General features: G+C 39.6%; 1 protein-coding gene across 2 annotated transcripts in view; it reads right to left on the bottom strand.

The window, feature by feature from the left end:
- The window catches only part of ARSB (arylsulfatase B), a 192,699-nt gene that overhangs the window by 163,953 nt on the left and 11,440 nt on the right, over positions 1-17,306 (bottom strand). For both annotated transcript variants that reach the window (XM_007976256.3, XM_007976237.3), the window contains exons 2-3: positions 12,728-12,914; positions 4,868-5,058 (exon numbers count right to left, since the gene is read on the bottom strand). In XM_007976256.3, coding sequence (XP_007974447.2) covers positions 4,868-5,058; positions 12,728-12,914 — 378 coding nt within the window. The remainder of the gene's footprint in view (positions 1-4,867; positions 5,059-12,727; positions 12,915-17,306) is intronic.

The following is a 17,306-nucleotide window of genomic DNA, read 5'->3' as shown; positions in this document are numbered from 1 at the left end:
GAGGGCCAGTGGAACTCAGGCAGCTCTTTATAACAGCATGAGAATGGACTAATACAGTAAGAAATCCCAAACTTCTACACTTTGAAACACAGACTTCCATTCTTTGGAATCTGTGCTTCCCAAGAGGCCATCCTTAAACTCTGTACTTGAATAAACTCTCTTTAAACTACATTCTGATCCTTTTGATTATTTTAAGTTGACACTCTTGAGGGGTTAAAAATAAGAAACTATACCAGTCTGTATCAGTTGTATAGCCCATTTCAAGAGGTCAGGACTCATGCACATTTTAGATATTTCCATTCCATACTACAAAAAATAAAGTTTCAACACTCAGAAGGTGAACTTTATTCATGAAATATTATAACTTATTCCCCAACGGTGGTAAATTTGAACTATTTCTATACTATTTTTAAATTGAAAAAAGAGAAAGAGTAGTGTTTTTAATACTATATGGTAGCTTAGTGGAAAGAATTAACTGGGGCTCCAAGGTTCTCCAGTCACAATGAGGACCCCACCTGCAGCCACTAGTCCTGGGACCCTGCCTGTGAACAGCTGTGGTCAATTTTCCCACTCCTGCCAACCAGAGCTCGGCTCACTGTCAGCCTAAAGCCAGCAGCTGCCATCACTGGAGCCTGAACTCTCCCCTGCTTTTTCTTAGGTCCAGATCCCTGTTCTGATCAACTGTCACAGTTGCTGCCTTTGCACCAACCCTACCTATAACCCTTTCCAATGTCTTAGGAATGTGAAATGAAATCCTAGGCATGATATCATTACTTAATATCTAAGTATTACATAAAAGCAAGACATTATCACCTAAAGCTATTAGCATATTCATGTTGGAGATACTGGGGGTTCTTTTCCCTTTCTTATTTATGCCATATGGTTCCTAAGATATATACTGTAAATATCCTCACCACGCTAAGAAAACTTATTTCAGTGAGGATGAAAGTCTTATTTTTGTTTCTTTAGTGTACTTGCCTAATTTAAAGTATAAATGAAAAAAAGCACATGATAGGTTTTGAAATTGTTTTTCTTTGACTTCTAAATTAAGACATTTCTTTTCCAAATTGTGTCACGGAAAAGTAAGAGTCTTCCACTAGAAATTAACATTTTCTTTAAGAAGCTTCTAGTATATCAGGAGTATAAAATAACATTTGCTTCCATTCTGCAAAGTGCTGAGGTGGGGGTGTTTTGTTTTGTTTTGTTTTGTTTTTCTTTCTTGAGACAGAATCTTGCTCTGTCACCCAGGCTGGAGTTCAGTGGCATGAGCTTGGCTCACCGCAACTCCGCCTCCCGGGTTCAAGCAATTCTCCTGCCTCAGCCTCCTGAGTAGCTGGGATTACAGGTACGTGCCACCATGCCCGGCTAATTTTTGTATTTTTAGTAGACACGGGGTTTAACCATGTTGGTCAGGCTGGTCTCGAACTCCTGATCTCATGATCCACCCGCCTCGGCCTCCCAAAGTGTTGGGATTACAGGCGTGAGCCAGCGCGCCCGGCTGAGGGGGGACTGTTTTTAAAAGAAAGATATTTTATGAATATGTTGCTTTCAGTCTGTGTCACTAGTATGGGGAATTATCCTGCTGAAAAAGAGAAAGGACATTCCTTCTTAACACATGTGAAATGGTGATTAGCAGTACCTTCCTGAGTCCAGCATCAGCAACTGTGTTTCAGTTATGAACTACCTCCAAATGCTTTTACCCCTCAAGTGCTTTTTAAAATAGGCACAATTTTAAGTTGGTCTGTGGATTCTGCATGTGCCTTTCTTTAATGATTTTTATCTTAGAACAAGTCTTTGATGCTACAATCTATATGTAGTACCTGAGAAATTAGCCCAGAATTAGATTCAACATCGGGATAAAACCATGAAAAGTGCAGCTCCTCAAACTGGTGAGTTGCATCATTTTATACAGAATTGAAAATGTAAACATGTATTAGCTGTCTTAAACATTCTTGGGTTACAGCTTGACTATTGATTATTTCATTCACTTATTTCTATGACTGAAACTTTCCTTTGAGGATACTGGGAATGCTGGATACTGCTATAGCATGTTTCAGACACCACAAGAAAATGACCATCCTCTCCTCTGGCAATTTCCAGTTACCTATGAACAGCGGCTATGCTAATAACACTCCTTCTTTGGCTAGCAAGCTCTTAGGGCTTCCTATTGTCGTCACTTCCGTGCTTTCCCCACCACCCTAGTTAAGAGAGCCCACCCACAAAGATCTATTATTTCACTCCAGTTGCTTCCTCTTATCTGCTTAATGTTATGGAACCCTGTGAGATAATATTCTATTGTTCTTTAGTAGGAATGAATTTGTATTGTGGGCAGATTATAATTGTTGCATGATTAAGGTATAGCAGATTGTGAACCTGTAATGGGTAGCTGGCTTCTGTTTGCCTCTCCATATTTGAGAGGAATGCCCTGAATGACCCATCCTAGAATGGCTCTCACTGTACCAGGCATCAGTGATGACTGTACATTAGAATCACTGGTAGGAGCCAGGGAGGAGGAATAATGAAACACCAATGACTGGGTCCAACCTCAGAGCAATGAATCACAATATTTGGCATCAGTAGGTCTTATAAGTTTCCCAGCTGATTCTAATATATGGGTCAGGACTGAAATCATTAAGGTGAATCATGAGCTGGGACTCAGAATCTCTGGTCTTGGATATTAGCTGTGAACTAGGGAGGTTGATTAAGTACATGAGGTCTGGAATCAGAGACCATGAGTTTAAATTCTGATTCTGACTCTCAATAGCTTTGTGACCTTGAACAAGTTACTTAACTTCTCTAAGCCAGTTTGCTTATGTGTAAAATGGTGGCTCCCTCAAAGAATAATACACAGTTCTCTTAAGACTTTACCTTGTTAAGTGTTAAGGTGCATCCATAAAATGTCAAACATATAGAAGAAAACTGAGGATTTAAGCCAATTACCTAGCAACTATTTTTCCAATTATCTGAATATTTGTTTAGATTTAGATTTAAAATCTGTGTATTTCCACATATTTGAGAGAATGTTCCCATTTCTTCGTGTCTCACAGAAAGCAACGTTGCTTCAAGATACCAGCATAAGACAGTGATAGCCAAAAAAAGTGGGACACACCTGAGGACAGACACCTCTTTCTGTGTTTTCACTTCTGCATATGCATATTTTTAATGAATGTCAGGAGTTGTATAACATTTGATAATGTAAATATAATTTGAAGTTCAAGGTAAAGTTGTCTTCTGAAAGATTTTACCTTAGTTGTGGAAGTCAAATAAGGATGCCAGCAATCTGGCATTTAACTCATCCAGAGAAGATTTCCAGTACTGAGCTCAAGTAGGCAGAAACTGAAAAGGGAATCAGCAGCCACAAACCAAGTCCAAACAGGTATGTAAACCGGAATCCACACGGTGATCTTCTTACAGTTTAGATATCTGACCCGCCTCCAAACCTCATGTTTAAATTTGATCCCCAGTGGGAGCCTAATAGGAGGTGTCTGGGTCATGGAGGTGGATCCCTCACAATTGGCTTCATGCCATCTTTGCAGTTATGAGTAAGTCCTCACTGTATCAGTACCTGAGAGGGCTGGTTGTTAGAAAAAGCCTGGCCTCTCTCTCTCTCTCTCTCTCTCTCTCTCTCTCTTTCTCTCTCTCTCTCTCTCTCCCCTCTCCTGCCATGTGATCTGCACATACCAGCTCAACCTCACCTTCCATTATGAGTGGAAGCTTCCTGAAGCCCTCACCCAGAAGCAAACGCTGGTGCCACGCTTCTTGTAGAGTCTGCAGCACCAGGAGCCAAATAAACCTCTTTTCTTTACAAATTACCCAGCCTCACCTATTCCTTTATAGCAACACAAACAGACTAAGACAGACCTGCACCAAGGACCTCCAGGCATTGTCAAAGAGGCAAAGTACAGGGAATTGGAAGAACCAGGGAGCAATGCATATTCTATAATTTGTTGTATCAGGGTCCCACTGAAGTATTATTTTTATGGGTGTTCTTAATGAGCCCAGTGTCTGACAATACAAATATTTGTTCCCATTTCAAAAGCATGTATGAGCTAAATTCAGAGAACTTAGCTTAAACTTTACCTCATGAAGTTAACTCTAGGTTAATAAAATAATCATAATAAGATTATTCATGATATACACAATAGCATCAGTGTAGTAAATGTGAAAAATAAGCTCATTGATGTACCAGGTATATGGATTAGAAGACCCAATATTGTTAAGACATCCATTCTCCCCAAGTTGTTCTATAGATTCAAATATAAATCCAAGCAGACACTTTGGGGAGGGGAGAGCTGGTAAACAGAAATTGACTAGATGATTCTAAAATTAACATGGAAAAGCAAAAGACCTACAATAGCAAAATATTCTTGTAGGAAGGAAGTACAAGGTTAGAGGACCTGCCCTGATCCCAAAATTTATGGATCCCTTAACCAAAAGTTTGTCATAATAAAGCCTCATCTTCTACCCAAGCCAATCATTTTAAAGTCATTTTATTAATTACTCACAGCGCATGCACATAATATACCAAAATTTTTAAACTACATTTCTCTTGAAATACTACCAACATAGTATTCCTCAAAGCGTGATCTGGGGGCCACTCTTCAGAATCACCTTTTAAGAGTTTCTCTAAAATGCTGATGCACAGATTTCTCCCACGCCTAATAAATCACACCCTAGAGGTGGGCTCCAGGAATCTTCATTTTTAACAAGCTTCCTAGACTGATTCTGGGGTATTGTATAATTTGAAAAGGACTTCCCCAGAATTCATTAGATTTTTCCCTAAACAACAATGGCCTTTTCCTACATTTGTCTGAAAAGACATTAGCGTAACAAGATTTTGCTATCAGTAAATAGAAGCACAACTTACCTTCTCTGATGGATGGTTAGTTATGAGGGCTGTAGCCCTTTTGGTGAATATGTTTGTTGAATACATATTTTTATATCCTGTTGCAACTTCTTCGCCATCTCGAAAATCAAGAGCACATCGTGTGACATTCAGAGCATCAATTAATGTACAGCGCTCATGGGAATAATAATCTTCACTACCCAGGAGATATCCTGCAAGAATGGAAGACGAAAATAGTTAGCATAGCATAAAACTTGTTAAACAAACTAATGTTTCAGCATTTAATTGCCTAATGCAATTGATTACCCGTGACTAGGCTAATCAAATGACAAGGCTAATCAGCACCATTTCTCAACATGTCTGTATCTGGTAGCAGAAGGCATTAAAACATTACTGTATAAAAACTCAAATCTATTCCTCATTCACCTTTAGAATATAGGCTCTATTATGTAACACTAACAGTTTTTTTTTTTGTTTTAAATCAGAGTTGAAATTCAGTAAGGGTGATAAAATCTTAATCCTTCAAAGCTATATAATGGTAAAAATAATGTATCATTAATGTGACTTGTTACAGGTTTTTACTCTAAGGTGATCACATAAATGAGTGTAGGATTCAAATAACCTTTGTTGTTACTGATGTTGCAAGACTGGCTTCAAGGTTATTTACAGAAGTGGTTCTAGGAAGAGTCATCTTCAGTCAGATGCTGACACCCACTGGTGAAAGATACAAACCCTTCCTAATAGAGGATCTCTAGATGTAACAGAGTCAACAGATCAAACTAAAGTGAGCACTGAAATAAGACTTTTCTACCTATAATGATTTCAATTTTGCCCCAGATTTAAATGGCCTATCCCATAATTTCGACTTCACATGGAAGAAAATGGGTTTTCTCAACTCATAGTTGTTTCTGCAAATGTTCCATATTTTCTATATTTTAAAATATTACATTTCTGTATTTTAAAGTATTAAAATAAGCTGTGCTACATATGATTCCATTTGTATTAAATGTCCATAACATGTAAATCTATAGAGACAGAAAGTAGATTAGTGGTTGCCTAGGGCTGGAGAGACTAGGAGGAAATGGGGAGTGACTGCTAAGGTGGATGAGTTTCTTTTTTGGGGGTGATAAAAATGTTCTACAATTGGATCACCATGATAGTGGCACAACCTTCTGAATTTATTAAGAATCACTGAATTGTACACTTTAATTGGGCGAATTGTATGATATGTGAATTATACTTCGATAAAGTTATTAAAAAGAAATATGATTTGCTAGACTTTTGGCTATCTCCTGACATATACTGCTTATTGACCTTAAAATGAGGATGATAAAGTTGACCTAGCTCTTTCCTCAGTCCTGAACTTTCCCTATAATGACAATTAAGAGCTTTATATACTTTATATAATAAATCAATTCATTTTAAATTAAACTCTCCTTTTCTATGACCCAATAAATTCAAGATCTTGAATACAATTAATACTTTGGTCTTAACTTTTATAAGGCAATCTTTTCTCCTATGTATATAATGGAAAAGGAAATACAAAGTACTTGTTAATTAATGTGTAACAGAGAAAGAAATGTATCCATAAAAATAATTTCAGCCCTTGTATGGGTGATTAGAATGTCAAAACACTGGAGGTCTATTTAAGATTTTTAATAACTACTGGGCATTAAAGCTTGAGGAAATCATTTCAGGTTCTTTAACTGTAAGTGTGAGCTGCTTTCTATCAGCTGGCAGAACATAGGACAGATATACTTGATTAGCAAAGGCATGAACTACAAATACTTAAAAGATAATACAGATAGGAGAAATCCAGAAATAAAACTATTCGAATACTTGGCAAAACTAATACCAAGCAACCATGTGACAATCATATGAAGCTTTTCATCACAACAGTGATTCATAAATTTGAACTTCAATACTGAGCCTAAAGATGACAGCATCCTGTTCTTTTGGGGAAAAAAATAGACAATGCTTCTTGAACAACCAAATCTTCTCTGATGCTTTATTTACCAGCTGCATTGAGATATAATTCACATACCACACAAGTCACTCATTTAAGGTGTAAAAGACATTGGTTTCTAGTGTATTCACAGGGTTGTGCAACTATCCCACCATCATCTGATGTTTAGCAAAACAGCTGAGATGTAACAGTGGTAAGAGCTATGTGGTCATCATAACCTTCTTAGCTGCAAGACTCCCTTCAAATGAATTTGGGGTGTGTGTTCATCTAAATCCAGATTAGGCTTCTTAATTCTCATAAAAGGAAGGGTATCAATCAAAACCACTCAACTACATGGAAACTGAACAACCTGCTCCTGAATGACTACTGGGTACATAACGAAATGAAGGCAGAAATAAAGATGTTCTTTGAAACCAATGAGAACAAAGATACAACACACCAGAATCTCTGGGACACATTTAAAGCAGTGTGTAGAGGGAAATTTATAGCACTAAATGCCCACAAGAGAAAGCTGGAAAGATCTAAAATTGACACTCTAACATCACAATTAAAAGAACTAGAGAAGCAAGAGCAAACACATTCAAAAGCTAGCAGAAGGCAAGAAATAACTAAGATCAGAGCAGAACTGAAGGAGACAGAGACACAAAAAACCCTCCAAAAAATCAATGAATCCGGGAGCTGGTTTTTTGAAAAGATCAACAAAATTGATAGACCGCTAGCAAGACTAATAAAGAAGAAAAGAGAGAAGAATCAAACAGACGCAATAAAAAATGATAAAGGGGATATCACCACCGACCCCACAGAAATACAAACTACCATCAGAGAATACTATAAACACCTCTACGCAAATAAACTAGAAAACCTAAAAGAAATGGATAATTTCCTGGACACTTACACTCTCCCAAGACTCAACCAGGAAGAAGTTGAATCCCTGAATAGACCAAGAGCAGGCTCGGAAATTGAGGCAATAATTAATAGCCTACCAACCAAAAAAAGTCCAGGACCAGACGGATTCACAGCCGAATTCTATCGGAGGTACAAGGAGGAGCTGGCACCATTCCTTCTGAAACTATTCCAATCAAGAGAAAAACAGGGAATCCTCCCTAACTCATTTTATGAAGCCAACATCATCCTGGTACCAAAACCTGGCAGAGACACAACAGAAAAAGAGAATTTTAGACCAATATCCCTGATGAACACTGATGCGAAAATCCTCAATAAAATACTGGCAAACCAAATCTAGCAGCACATTAAAAAGCTTATCCACCATGATCAAGTGGGCTTCATCCCTGGGATGCAAGGCTGGTTCAACATACGCAAATCAATAAACATAATCCAGCATATATACAGAACCAAAGACAAAAACCACATGATTATCTCAATAGATGCAGAAAAGGCCTTCGACAAAATTCAACAGCCCTTCATGCTAAAAACTCTCAATAAATTCGGTATTGATGGAACATATCTCAAAATAATAAGAGCTATTTATGACAAACCCACAGCCAATATCACGCTAAATGGGCAAAAACTGGAAGCATTCCCTTTGAAAACTGGCACAAGACAGGGATGCCCTCTCTCACCACTCCTGTTCAACACAGTGTTGGAGGTTCTGGCAAGGGCAATCAGGCAAGAGAAAGAAATAAAGGGTATTCAGTTAGGAAAAGAAGAAATCAAATCGTCCCTGTTTGCAGATGACATGATTGTATATTTAGAAAACCCCATCATCTCAGCCCAAAATCTCCTTAAGCTGATAAGCAACTTCAGCAAAGTCTCAGGATACAAAATCAATGCGCAAAAATCACAAGCATTCTTATATACCAGTAACAGATAAACAGAGAGCCAAATCATGAATGAACTTCCATTCACAATTGCTTCAAAGAGAATAAAATACCTAGGAATCCAACTTACGAGGGATGTAAAGGACCTCTTCAAGGAAAACTACAAACCACTGCTCAGTGAAATAAAAGAGGACACAAACAAGTGGAAGAACATACCATGCTCATGGATAGGAAGAATCAATATTGTGAAAATGGCCATACTCCCCAAGGTAATTTATAGATTCAATGCCATTCCCATCAAGCTACCAATGACTTTCTTCACAGAATTGGAAAAAAACTGCTTTAAAGTTCATATGGAACCAAAAAAGAGCCTGCATCTCCAAGACAATCCTAAGTCAAAAGAACAAAGCTGGAGGCATCACGCTACCTGACTTCAAACTGTACTACAAGGCTACAGTAACCAAAACAGCATGGTACTGGTACCAAAACAGAGATACAGACCAATGGAACAGAATGGAGTTCTCAGAAATGATACCACACATCTACAGCCATCTGATCTTTGACAAACCTGAGAAAAACAAGAAACGGGGAAAGGATTCCCTATTTAATAAATGGTGCTGGGAAAATTGGCTAGCCATAAGTAGAAAGCTGAAACTGGATCCTTTCCTTATTCCTTATACGAAAATTAATTCAAGATGGATTAGAGACTTAAATGTTAGACCTAAAACCATAAAAACCCTAGAAGAAAACCTAGGTAACACCATTCAGGACACAGGCATGTGCAAGGACTTCATGTCTAAAACACCAAAAGCAACGGCAACAAAAGCCAAAATTGACAAATGGGATCTAATTAAACTAAAGAGCTTCTGCACAGCAAAAGAAACTACCATCAGAGTGAACAGGCAACCTACAGAATGGGAGAAAATTTTTGCAATCTACTCATCTGACAAAGGGCTAATATGCAGAACCTACAAAGAACTCAAACAAATTTATGAGAAAAAAGCAAACAACCCCATCAAAAAGTGGGCAAAGTATATGAACAGACATTTTTCAAAAGAAGACATTCATACAGCCAACAGGCACATGAAAAAATGCTCATCATCACTGGCCATCAGAGAAATGCAAATCAAAACCACAATGAGATACCATCTCACACCAGTTAGAATGGCGATCACTAAAAAGTCAGGAAACAACAGGTGCTGGAGTGGAGAAATACGAACACTTTTACACTGTTGGTGGGATTGTAAACTGGTTCAACCATTGTGGAAAACAGTATGGCGATTCCTCAAGGATATAGAACTAGAAATACCATATGACCCAGCCATCCCATTACTGGGTATATACCCAAAGGATTATAAATCATGCTGCTATAAAGACACATGCGCACACATATGTTTATTGTGGCACTATTCACAATAGCAAAGACTTGGAGTCAACCCAAATGTCCATCAGTGACAGACTGGATTAAGAAAATGTGGCACATATACACCATGGAATACTATGCAGCCATAAAAAAGGATGAGTTTTTGTCTTTTGTAGGGACATGGATGCAGCTGGAAATCATCATTCTCAGCAAACTATTGCAAGAACAGAAAACCAAACACCACATGTTCTCACTCATAGGTGGGAATTGAACAATGAGATCACTTGGACTCTGGAAGGGGAACATCACATACCAGGGCCTATTATGGGGAGTGGGGACGGGGGAGGGATGGCATTGGGAGTTATACCTGATGTAAATGATGAGTTGATGGGTGCTGATGAGTTGATGGGTGCAGCACGCCAACATGGCACAAGTATACATATGTAACAAACCTGCCCATTGTGCACATGTACCCTAGAACTTAAAGTATAATAAAATAAATAAATAAATAAATAAATAAAAGGATATCATTTCTACCTTCTGTCCAGCTGAATATTTAAGTACCTAACTTGGTTTTAATAAAAAATTCAAAATATCTACAGTCCATCCTCTTCCCAGAGTATAGATATTGACCCATCTTTTAGCAAAGGCCTGACTGAAAAACTTCTAAGGATGTACAGGCTGTTTGTTCCTCTATGACAAAGTGATCTTACATCCAAGCTTAATTTTTAACAGCTATTTGAGGTACTGAGAATACATCCGGGTTCATTAAAAAAAAAAAAAAAGCTAAGATTGAGTAGTGAGGTCTGCTGGCAGACCTGGATGAGAGTGGGGCACACACACCCTCCTGTCTGCCATCCTTGCATCTTGATTTTAACCCTGAATCCAATGAGGCATTACAGAGTCATGTGCTTCAGCTGCATTGTTTTGGCCCCCATACACTTTCTTTCACTGAATTGCACTTTGGTGCTCTGGCCCTAGCTTGAACAGAAGAAAATACCTCAAAACATCTACAAGAAAACCACTTTATTATTAAAATGACATTTTTAAGGATGTTGTCCACCTTACCTTCTCCTTCTCCCAAAGGAGAAATTTCTCTCAGGCCTAAGAGCCAGAAAATGCTTTTGCTTTTCCTGAACCTCTGGTTTCCATGTATCTTGTAAATAATGTAACTCTTAGAGTCTTTTCCTTTCTTTCTCCCTCTTTGGACAAATATATTTCAAATCTCAGGCTGGGCACGGTGGCTCACCCCTGTAATCCCAGCACTTTGGGAGGCCAAGACGGGTGGATCACAAGGTCAGGAGTTCGAGACCAGCCTGACCAACATGGTGAAACCCTGTCTCTACTAAAAATATAAAAACTAGCCAGGCTTGTTGGTGCATGCCTATAATCCCAGCTACTCAGGAGGTTGCAGTGGGATGAGATCGTGCCATTGCACTTCAGCCTGAGAGACAGAGCGAGACTCCGTCTCCCAAAAAAAAAAAGAAATTTCGAATCTCGGAGTTGAATATGAAGCCAGCCTAGAGCCATGCAACTTTTCTGTAATTTGATGTCATTAACCTATTCCATCTTTTTCTACTCATCCTGATTATTTAATCCTATTTTAACTTTTTATGTTCAATATGCGTTCCTTTTTGGCTATGGCGGGTTGTAAATAAATAAATAAACTGATGGGAGGCAGGTAGGTGGCTAAATAGCTGGACAGATAGCTCACTATAAAAAGAACTTGAAAGAAAGATATACAGCTACTGGCGAGATACATAGGTTATTAATTAAGGCACAGGTTGTTACAGGTTTAAAGAGGGCATATTTTAAACAAACTCTAGGTTTCACATTTAGTTTCATAGGGCTATCAAGTTTATAAAATACTTATGATTATTTCTTATTAACCTTCTTATTACCATTTGTTATTTGGCCTCCTCATTTTCTTTTATGTTTTAAAAGCTATCTTCCCCAACCTTGTGATTGCAAAAACAGATTTCACAGATGGAAGGACGCCAATGGAAGAGTCTTCCCCCACCCCCTTCAGAAAAAAAGAAAAAATTGTGAATACATTCCACAGGGAGAAAAAAACACACCAAGTCTTTGTGAAGAAAATATTCTTTTTAAAAAAAATTTATTATTATTATTATTATTTGAGACGGAGTCTCGCTCTGGTACCCAGGTTGGAGTGCGGTGGCGCGATCTCGGCTCACTGCAATTTCCGCCTCCCAGGTTCACACCATTCTCCTGCCTCAGCCTCCCGAGTAGCTGGGACTACAGGTGCCTGCCACCTTGCCCGGATAATTTTTTTTGTATTTTTAGTAGAGTCGGAGTTTCACCGCGTAAGCCAGGATGGTCTCAATCTCCTGACCTCATGATCCACCCACCTCAGCCTCCCAAAGTGCTGGGATTACAGGCGTGAGCCACTGCACCTGGCCTGGAAATATTCTTACATTAGGTTTTGCCTGGAATTAAAAAAAAAGGTCAATCCATGTCCCTTTTTGGTAGTAAGGGTCTCTGAGAGTACAGCGGTCTCCAACGTGGATAGTAAACTCTTGCAAGGCCCTAAGGTGGCATTTAGAACTCTGACAAAGGTAATGGGCTTGCCCACCATAAGGTCAGCACAGAGCCCCACTTACAGAGGTAACATCAGAAAGCAGCCCCATGGCAGTGCCGACTGATTCACTCTGTGTTCAAATTTCCAGTTATTTCACTTAATTGCACTTGGGTGTGTTTTATGAGATGGCTGCAGTCAGTCTGAGTTGTTAAAGAAACATGTGCATTTCCATTACCAAAGTAGGTATCAAATCCTCGGCGGGTTGGAAGGCATTCTTTCCGGTACATTCCCAGGTGCCATTTTCCGACCATATGGGTAGTATAACCTGCTTCTTTTAGGAGCTGGGGCAGGAGTTTTTCATCCAAAGGAACACAGCTGGGCTGACAGGGCCAGATTATTTGGTGCTGTAAACCTGTACGGATCTTACAGAGATAAACATAAAATTATAGATTAATGACACTGAAATATTGTGAACAAGCAGATAAAATGGCCTTTACCTTACTGATCATATCTGTTGACTTGGATGTTTAACTGTATTCCTGTACTTGCTTGAGGATGTTTCTGAAAGGCAGAATTATCTTATTCAAATAGAGTAGTGGACATAAACAGGATTTGAAAGACTAAACCATTCCAACAAACAGATATTTTCAACATCTATCAAGGCACTATGTTAGAAACCATTAACTTGTTACTTCTTGCCTCAGAAAAAGTAGCAATAATATGTGGTGTGAATCTATCAAGAAAAAGTTCCAATTTTGGGCACAGAAGAAGTTGGTGTTTCACTAGAAGACACTTCTGTAATCTTTGAAAACCTGGTGATTTTTTACAAGTGCTTTTGTTTTTGTTTTTGTTTTTGTTTTGAGATGGAGTTTCACTCTTGTTGCCCAGGTTGGAGTGCAATGGCTTGATCTCAGCTCACTACAACCTCCGCCTCCCAGGTTCAAGTGATTCTCCTGCCTCAGCCTCTTGAGTAGCTGGGATTACAGGCGCCTACTACCACGCCCAACTAATTTATTGTATTTTTAGTAGAGATGGGGTTTCACCATGTTGGCCAGGCTGGTCTCGAACTCCTGACCTCAGGTGATCTGCCCACCTTGGCTTCCCAATGTGTTGGGATTACAGGCGTGAGCCACCGTGCCTGGCTGAGTTATTTAACAGTATAATAAAATGATTATTTCCATTTTTTATTCTACTTTATGTAAATCAAAATCTCAAAAGACTGTGTTCAACTTTTCCTTTTAAAAAGCGGCCATCTGACTGCTGCTTGGGAGTGGCTCACACAAGTATGTCCGGGGCATAAGGTCCATCCAGCAACTAAACTTTAAGCAATGACCACTTGTTAACTTTTGGTGTAATATAGAATTGAATACCCACAATTATATGAAAAGGATATTAAAATAGCCCTCCCTTTTCCAACTACACATCTGTGTGGGGCCAGATTTTTCTTCTTCAATTTTTACCAAAAATAATATATCATAACAGGTTAAATGCAGAAGCAGATACAACCACATAGCAAACTTCTATTACTAGAAAAGATGTTAAAAAAATATAAAACAATGCCATTCTTCTCACTTAACTATTTGGTTTTGAAAAACAGAGCTTTTTTCATAAGTTATTTATGTTAATATAGTGGGTTTATTACTATTTTTCATTGAAAAAAAATTTATAATTTGTTTTAACTTATGGCAAATTTTGAATGGTAACAACCCACTTAAATCTATGCTCCCTGGGGTCCTCAATAATTTTTAAGCAAGTGCAAAGATCCGAAGACCAAAAAGTTTGAGAACTGATACTCTAATGTCCAATATGATCACTGCCATGAGGAAAAGGAAAGAAGGAGAGGGAGACAGTGACAGAGGTGGCACTTGCGACAGAGTGGAAAAGAAAGCCTCTCTGGACCAGGCAAGGTGGCTTATCCCTGTAATCCCAACACTTTGGGAGGCTAAGGCAGGAGGATAGCTTGACTCCAGGAATTCCAGAAGAGCCTGGGCAACATGCCATGATCTCATCTCTACTAAAAATAAAAATAAAAATAATTAGCAGGGTATGGTGGCCTGTGCCTGTAGTCCCAGCGACTGAGGAGACTGAGGTGGGAGGATTACTTGAGCCTGCGAGGTCAAGGCTGCAGTAAGCTGTGATCACTCCACTGCACTGCACTCCAGCCTGGGCAACAGAGCAAGATCCTATCTCAAAAAAAGAAAGAAAGAAAGAAACCTTTTCTGAAGAGGAGATATTTGACCAGTGACCAGAATAAAGTGAGGTGGTGAGACTTGGAGAAATCCAGGGTAAGAGCAATCCAGACCTAAGGAATAAAAACTTCAAAGGCCCTGAGACCTGAGCTTACTAGACAAGTTCAAAAGGCCAGCCCAGAACCCAGAGTGGCCCTGTCACAGCTCTTGTGCTGGTGGGTGCCACTGCAGCCCCTGCTGCGGCATGACAGGGTTCTCCTTGTCTACCCAGTCCCACCCTTCCCTAAAACTTGACACCTCCTGCCTCCTTTCCTGGCTTAGCCAGGGAGGTGCTCTTCTTTGTAGGAAGTGGGACTGGGGTCTCAAATTCAACTCTGTACCAGACACCAGCCTTCCCCAGTACTGGGAGCTCTTGATTTATAGAATAAACAGGCTCTGGGGACAAGGGAGGTAAGAGTGCCAGTTCTCAACCCAGGCCATGGCTGGTCCCTTCATCAGCTGTAAGGTGGAGAGCAAGAAATGTGTTGCTAATAAACGATTTTTTATAAGTGTTTGTATTTTATTTGCCTTATAATTTAAAGCAGAGTAGCATAAGGCTGAGAGAATTAAATCCCATTCTGGTTTTATCACTTATGAGCTTTGTAACCCTGGGCAGTAACTTCATTCAGTAACCCACTAACTTCAGTAACTTTAGTAAGTTAGGAATTGCACCTGCTATTGCTTTACTGCATGATCTCTTTCCACATCCTCCTAAAAGAACAACATGGAATATCTTAAGTGTTAAGTTAAAGTGGGTTTATCTTGAGAATGATGGGTAAGTTCACTATCTTGATGTGGTGATGGTTTCACAGGTATATACCGATCAAAGCTTATCGAATTGTATACTTGAAGTGTGTACAGTTTATTGTATGTCAATCATATCTCAATAAAACTGTTTAAAAATAAAAGTGAGTTTAAGTTTTCTACTGAGATTGTTATGCCTCTCCTAGAAGTAATAGACACCTACCTACATTGGGATATGTGCCAGATACCTTCCGTTTGCCCTTCAAATCCACGCTGCCTTCTCAGTCCTGCTCTCTGCCCTAGGAGGCTGACCTGTGAGGATCAAGTCAAAGGACACTTGTCTTCTGGTTTCTGATTGGGCTCAGCCAATGGGGAGCCCTGGCAGGAGTGAGAGGGAAAAAGGAGAGTGCATGGCCTCGGTTGACAGGCTGCTTAGCCTGGCTACACGAGTCTCTCTACCGAAGGTCACTCTGGAAGCGGACTTCTTTCTCTATCTGCCTCTCTCCTTCTAGGTTCTGGTAACTGGCCCTTCCTTTCTTCTCTTCTGGTCTAGGGGTAGTAACAGTTCCACTGGATTACTACACCGTCCCTAGCATTTTGCCCCACACATTCACACCTTTTAAAATAGTCCCTTTGTAAATAAACACTCCCTAATTTGAATGTGCCATCTCTTTCCAGCTGGGACCCTGAAGGGTAAGGATGTTGTAATATCCAGGCTGGGAAACGGAAGCATTCCTCTTAGCACATGTGCATGCGTGCACACACACACACACACACACACCCCAAATCAAAGAAATATTCCTTCCACCGTTAACTCTGGAAGCTTACTGAAGAGAAAATTGACCCTAGGACTCAAAAACTTCATTGTATATAGTATGCTAATTGGCAACCAGGCAGGACAAGTAAAGATAATATTTTATGGAATCCAAAAGCCCCAGTGGAGATAAATGCTCTGTGAAAATTTCCTTAAATGGAAAGCTCATCCATCACATGCAGAGAATTAACTCTGATCGCTAGAAAGCACTGCCAAGAGATGTTGTGCGATTTGGTTTCCCTAAGCCATGGGTGCCAAGCCAGGTGGTCAGCTGAAGCCTGCCTCCATTATCTACAATCATATGGAGCAGGGAATGTGTTCTTTTCGGTTCCTGAGAATTTATTTGACAGAGCATTTTTATGGCATTATTGGGAAGCAGAAGCCAAACCCTGGATGACATCCAAAAACATGTTTTCGGTCTGTTCAAACACTATCTGAAGGAAGGAAGCTGTAATGTGTAGAGAAGCAGTAAACAGGCTAATGCCGAGCTGGTTCCAACCCAGCACTTTAGCACACAACTACAGAGCCACGCCATGCTGCATGGGGCAGGAAGGCAACCGGGCACCAATAGGAATCAAAAGAAAAAAGAAAAAAGGGTGCCCTGATAAACACAACAGAATATAAAACAATTTCATTCTAACACCCATCTGCAATGTCCAAAGAAGTGTGTTTGAATGGAGAAGGTTCTACATGTAATATACAAAAGTCCAAGGGGTTACCTCCCTATGTACCATGTGTGGCTGTCTCCTCTTCATTAAATCAAATCTTCTCTCAAAAAACTTCTCCTAAGATTTTACCTGACCATCAAAAATCCTCTCCACAAAGGTTAAAGGTCTGCAAATCCTGTGGAGGACCTGGCTCGTTCTAGGCTCTTTCTGTGACATAACTGAGAGACCCTTGTTTACATATTGCTTGCATGTAACAATTTATTTGGTCCAGTGTGTTATTCTGTCTTCCCCACACCTAGGAGATCCCTGCAGTATAGTCTCATGAGCTTAAAGGACAAAAAACAATCTCTTGCTGGGGGA

This window comes from Chlorocebus sabaeus, chromosome 4 (assembly GCF_047675955.1).
Source record: "Chlorocebus sabaeus isolate Y175 chromosome 4, mChlSab1.0.hap1, whole genome shotgun sequence".
In the NCBI taxonomy this organism is placed as follows: Eukaryota; Metazoa; Chordata; class Mammalia; order Primates; family Cercopithecidae; genus Chlorocebus; species Chlorocebus sabaeus.
The sequence above is the reverse complement of the archived record's forward strand: the minus strand, read 5'-3'. Positions and strand labels throughout refer to the sequence as shown.